General features: G+C 44.9%; 1 protein-coding gene across 2 annotated transcripts; it reads right to left on the bottom strand.

The window, feature by feature from the left end:
• phospho1 (phosphoethanolamine/phosphocholine phosphatase 1) lies at window positions 1-2,741 on the bottom strand. 2 transcript variants are annotated; one of them, XM_079177166.1, is made up of 3 exons: window positions 2,675-2,741; window positions 2,160-2,239; window positions 1-1,728 (listed from the first exon to the last, which is right to left on the bottom strand). In XM_079177166.1, exon 3 carries the CDS (start codon window positions 1,609-1,611, stop codon window positions 757-759), a length of 855 nt encoding a protein of 284 aa, XP_079033292.1. In that variant the 5' UTR covers window positions 1,612-1,728; window positions 2,160-2,239; window positions 2,675-2,741; the 3' UTR covers window positions 1-756. The 2 variants fall into 2 exon arrangements, with proteins under 2 accessions (XP_079033292.1, XP_079033293.1); XM_079177167.1 differs by having other exon boundaries at window positions 1-1,562.
• Window positions 2,742-6,321: the final 3,580 nt, after the last annotated feature.

Below are 6,321 nucleotides of genomic sequence, written 5' to 3'. Positions count from 1 at the left end.
GATGGCTTTATTCCTGCTGGTGTACATATTTTCTTCAGTACAGTAAAGATACAACAGACTGACAAACAAGTTAAACAAACAAACATCCTTACAACATTGTCACACATTTCTAAATCAGACATATATTCTGTGAGAAGCACAAAATATTGTGTGGTCATCTTGTAGATCCGTTGAAATGCCCTTCAGAGAGCAGTGTTACTTAGATTTAGTTTGAGTCTAAAATGTAATATTTTAAATAGTGAATCACACTTGTTTTAAAAGAGCACCCTATTTCTTGATTGTCATAAACATCTAACATTTTTAAATATTGCTACTAAAGTGGACCTATACACAGATTTTCATACTGACCCTGTTTAACATTGAGCACCATATCCCATTATGCAAATAGGCCGACCCCCAAACGTTAAAGTTATAAGTTACTGTTACTTCTAAATCGGTATAACAAAGCACTGATATGTCATTGATTTCCTTTCTTTTGGCGATAGCGGCAGGTCTCCACAATCATTTACCTGCAAGCTGATGATAAACTGCGCCTCTGTCCTGAGAGTGACCTCCGGACCAAAACGTGAGAGGCTGGACTAAGGCACGTGTAAGCTGGACGCCAGACAGACACTATTTATTTCTACAGACAATACAAATGGTTTAATTGCCTTAACATTAGTTTGTGGGACTATTTAACCTGAGAATTTGACACAATGTGTCAACTGGCCCCTTAACGCTCTCCTTTCTCCCCTCTCTGTCTCTGTGTGTGACCCTCTACTCTGCCACCAGCTTCCTCAGCCTCTGCACCACATCCTCCCCGCTGCTCCACGGCACCGTGACCGCCTTGAACTCCCCTGGCATGGCTTCATGGATCTCCGTGATCAGCCGGTGCATGGGGAAGTCCCGCCGCGGGAAAGCCACGTCCCGGGGCCCGAGGGACAGCACCGGGCAGAAGTCGTTGGCTCCGTCCCCCACGTAGAAGACCCGTTGGTACGGGCGGCCCCGATCCTGCGTCCTGCGGGCCACGTAGTCCCTGACGACCACCTGCTTGCACATGTTGTTGGGGCAGCGCACGCAGTCGTGGGAGTGGAAGGGCCGCATCACCAGCCGCCCGTCCCTGTTGAAGGTGGCCGGGTTGCTGAAGATCCGGTGGAAGAGCTGGCGGGCCCCCGCGCGCCGGAGCCAGGACTCGATGAAGAAGGCGTTGGAGTCGGACAACAGCACCACCTCGAAGTCCTGCGGTGGCCGAGTGCGGAGGAACTGGAAGAGGGTGAGCATGCCGGGGGTGGCCGGTATCTTCTCCATGGAGCCGCGGATGTCGCTCTCGGTGACGCCCTGCTCCGCCAGGTAGGCCAGCACGCGCTGCATGTACTCGTTGTAGCGGCCAGGTTGGTACGTGTCCTTCAGCCAGACCGGAAGCTGCTGACCCGGGGCGGTCTGCACCACTACGTCGTCGCTGGTTTCATCCACGATGGTCTCATCAAAGTCAAAGAAGATGAGGAAGCGCTTGTCGGAGGAGATGTTGGCTGCATTGGAGGCCATGATCTTTGCGCGTCTGGACCCGGCGGGCTCCCCCTCGCCTGGGGGATGGGGTGGGACATAACAGCAGTTGAATATTGAATCCCCCATGATTGACTATGCCACACCTCTGACTGTTACAGGTATCAAATCTCCACTCCTGCTCTTTTCCCACTCTCCAGCTTCCCACGCAAGGCAAGCCAAGGTGGAGGCTTCCGAGGATGATTTCTGGGAAACATCAATGCGTAAAACAGACGAAGAGTGGGGTTTGGGGGAGGTAAAAACAGAGTAAAACATAGATTAAATATATGAAATACCCACAATATTCTCAATATCTAAATGAAAAAAAAGGTATGACCATAGCTCAAAGAGAGCAAAAGCAGCCTGTCAGCAGTGCTTTCGAAGCAGAAGAGGCAGCATCCACCAGCTCATGGGTCTCTGAAAAAAATGTACCTTTCTACAAAAGGTATAGGAAGAGGTGGTCACCCTGCTGTAGCAGGAGTTAAAAACAATATGAGGGAAGTAAGATTATATTCGGATCTGTAAAAAACATGGGCTCCATGCAAATCCTGCAAGCAAGCCAGCTTATAAACTGTACATTAGATGAACAAGCAAGACAGCCGCATATGCATCGCAGTAGATCGTGTCCGCCTGCCTACCTTATGAGTGAAGCTGGTGTCAGCTGATCGCGTGCGTTTCCTGATTTCCTACCAAACTCCTTCAAGCTGTTTTTTTTTGCCTGTATGGAAGAAAAACACAGTGGATGCTGAATTGCCTCAGGCAGCAGCACCATGCAAGGTCCCAAATAATAACTTTATAACAACTTAATTAATCCTACAAGAGTATGCATGTGTACAAGACACATAGTACGGAGTCAGATATGATATCAAATAAGGCTACAGAGGAAATACAAAGAATAATGCGGCTCCAGGCACGGATTTAACGACACCAGGTTCCGGGAGGTTACATGTCTGTGAGGTCTAGTTGGCTGTAAAACACAGTTCAAGTCCCCTTTGAGACAAGTCCGTTTGAAAATGAACTTATCAGCCTGCCAACCTCATCCACCGACTGATAAAGTAACCTACTTTTCTCATAACAATAACAACGTCATAGAGCCCGGAATGCATCAGATCAAACTTCAACTCTTCTTTCAAATTCTCGCAAAAAGCATTACTGTGAGTCACGGGCGCTGGTTTCCGATCCCCCGGTGTCGGTCACGTCCGATCCGGTCTCGCAGAGAGTAGAGACAGAGTTCCGCCGCTCGGCCGGTGGGACGCGCGCTTTTATGTGACAGCCCAAACCACCGGATCCGCTGTGGACGTGACCGCGCGCACAGGTCCGCCCATTTAATAGCAGCCTGCTGAGCGCGTGCACGGCACTTTCAAGAGGAGAGGGGGAGAGCTGTGGGAGGAAAGGAAGGAGGGAAAAAAGAGAGAACGAGAGAATGCAAATATTCTGTTTCCCGAATAGCTATATTTGCAAAATTATGCGTGTTAGTCAAGTGAATGTGTCAGTATTTGTTCTCGCCTCACTGCTTCTCATGGCAGACTACAAACTCTTATTCAAACGTACTCACACAGTTGAGACACCGGGGGAATAAACACCACAGGTCTAAGAAAAGACCAGAGTAAACTGTGCACCTTTTTTCCTGTATTATTAAGTGTACTGTTGACCCAGTTGAGAAAACACGGTGCATGGCAGAGAACTCTAGGCAGTCACAGGACAATAGCTGAATAGTGTGCAGTTGGCCTGGTGCGATAGATCTCCTGCTGAAAAGTTGACAACCTCCTTCAACAGGATCATCAGGATTTGGGTCAGTGTGGCCGTAAGCTTGTTGGAAAAAAAAACAGATTTCGCTGTGAAGCTGCTTGACCTCTGACCTCTATTGTGAGGGAGACAGAGCTGAGTCTGATTGGAGTATATCCAAAGTAATACATCATTTAAAATCTGGAGCAATAGGGTGTCCCCTGTTCTTAGTCGCAGAGAAACATCATCGCAGCGAGGGGGGTTTGTGTTCGTCTAGAATAAACCCTTGCAAACGGTGATTAATGAACCGCATAGAAACCTTCAGAGTGGCGAGCACACGACTGAAAAAACACGACGCAAAGCCCTCCTCTCCTCTCCTCTCCTCTCCTCTCCTCTCCTCATCCGACAGACGCAGCCTCCTGCCTCCTCTGCACCACAAGGCGTAATGACTAACAGCTGGGGGGGCTGACTATTTTCAAACCCAAATGGGAATGGAGACGTACAGACGGTGTGTTATTATCTCCTCTGTGCTCGTGAAGTGAGCCTCGGTACCTGACCACCCACTCACCATCAGTGAGTCACTCGCACTTTTCTCTACCCGTCGACCCCGCTCAGCCATCTTATAGGATTATGTGACTCATTGGTGCGCCACTTAAAACCCCCCTATGGCGACTGCATTTTAGGAGTTTTAACAGTAACAATCTTACCGTGTCCTTAAAGGAGGCGCACTCTGTTACTGGATGAATAAAGGTGGTCGAGTTGGATCAGTGGATATCCAGGAAAGGAAATGTTTTTGAGGACATTCTTTGCACAATCCTGTTGTCACTCTATTGGTATAAACTGTTAATGACGCTTTCTCCAAATGCAACAGCTGATCTAAACATATATCATAAGGGGTTTAGATGAAAAGACTCATGCTGTGTGTTACCTAAGCGGAGAATACCTGCCTGAGCTGGGCACTGATGGGCAAGTTCACTGCCAGTGAATACAATGAACCCTACTGTAAGGCTCTCTCAGGTCATTTTCTTCAAAAACACAATTTAAAACAGATTTAAGAAACAGTAAAAAATAAAAAAAAAGATGACCTAAAACTTTTTTGAGAAGCAAAGTCAGCAGCTGACCGCTCAGTGTCATGTTTAGCCAGCAGACGTTGTTTAGTTACAGGCATTACGCCAAGAACTTAGTGACCCAAAAAAATGGTAAAATAACAGCACTCAAGCAAATTAAGTGTGTGCAATTATCAGCTGGAATTTAAGCTTTTCAGCAAAGCTTAGTGCTTAGCTTACTGTCGGGAACGTGTCCTTATTTTTCTACATTTCATGCTTAATTACCTTTAACTGTTCAGAGAAAACTCTCAGAAATAAAAAAAGAGGCACAGAGATGTGTGATAATCATGGCTACTTGTTTTTACTTCTCAAAGTTAGCAGTCAGTTAAATGTACATTATCAAAAAAGGCCCAACTTTTTCACTTCTCCTCAATCTCCAGATAACATACAAAAAAGGACAAACCGGGACATTATAAAGCTGCACATTTTGTACCAGATACAATAATAAAATACGCAATGCTACATTAAGTGGTTAAAAATACAAAGGGGAAAAAGTATATTGATTTTTTTTAAAACATCTTTAAAGAATATACAATGTTATTTTTTCTTAACTAGCCAAGAATTTTAGTAGAAAGTGCATTCTATAAAACAAAGAAAGGAGGAGGAGACAAAACAGGACTCGGTGGAGAGAAACCCCACGAACAAACACAAGAGAATGAACCTCAGCGATAGCTTGGAGGGGCTAGTGTAAAGTCACCAAAGCAGGAGGAACGTCGCTTTCACTTTGAGGGGGGCCACATCGGAGCAAAAGTGGTTTTCTTTGAAAGAAAAACACTTTTTTTTTTTTTAAATAGGAAATTAAATGTATGTGCATACTAAAGGACATGTCCTTTGTTCGCTATGGTCCCTTCCACACTAACCGCCTCCACCCGGGGTTCTCCTCCTTTCCTTGCCTAAAAACCATCCACTCAAAATAATCACCTCCACCCTTTCTCATGCAGCCACAACTGCACTCTGTTCCACAATGCATTGTCAGTCCCTCCCTTCCCGGTGCCTCACCCACGCAGCAGTAAAGTGCAGAGAATACACACAAACGAAAAGGCTTTAAAAAAAAAAAAAAAAAGAAAGAAAAAAGACAAAAGATCCATACTGCAAAAAATGCTGAAGCACAGCAGTGAACCCGACGGGACCGGATGAGCAAATAATACAGCCGTATTAAGACCCATAGAAATGGCAGGATAATTGCAGGTCTCATTCTAAACTACTGAGCTTAACCATTCCAGACCGAATACAGTTAGAGTGGTAGAAAGAGGATCATGTTAAATGTACTGCTATTGTCCATCTCAGGTATCCCCAATTACACACACATATATAGATAGAGATATATATATATATATATATATATATATATATATATATATATATATATATATATATTGGGGCACACTGTGTAAAAGCAGCTTTTGGTAGAAGAGCACTGGGGACAACCAGACAGACAGACTGGTAGAGAAAATGCATCCACACACACGCTCGCTCGCTCGCTCGCTCACAAAAACACACACACACACACACAGACACACACACACACACCTGACAGCTGTCAGGCTGGGTGAAGGGCTACCAACCACGCAACTCAAATTCATGACAAATACTTGCCAACCCTTTATGCTTATTTTAAACAAATAACATTCACACCATCGGCTATTACATTAATAAATGTAATTTCTGACGCTGACTTTATCACATGTATGCTTATCTATACAAGAATTCCAAATATTAGAAGTTGTATGACCACTGCCTTTTATCCTGACATTTCCTATCATGTGCTAACAACAGTATATCTACATTAGCTTAAAACTGAGCAAATTATCAGAGAATATATATATATAAAAAAAACAAAAAAACAAAACATAAATGAGTCATCAGCCATCATTCTGCGAAGGCAACATTCAACAGGTTTAGACACGCGTTTGCCTGTGTGGGTTAATCAGTACGAAGTCACAACTCCCCACACCAAACTGTGGAATAT

The sequence above is a fragment of the Pholis gunnellus genome (genome assembly GCF_910591455.1).
Source record: "Pholis gunnellus genome assembly, chromosome: 17".
Classification (NCBI taxonomy): Eukaryota; Metazoa; Chordata; class Actinopteri; order Perciformes; family Pholidae; genus Pholis; species Pholis gunnellus.
Note: the sequence above shows the minus strand (reverse complement) of the source record. Positions and strands in the feature narration are given on the sequence as shown.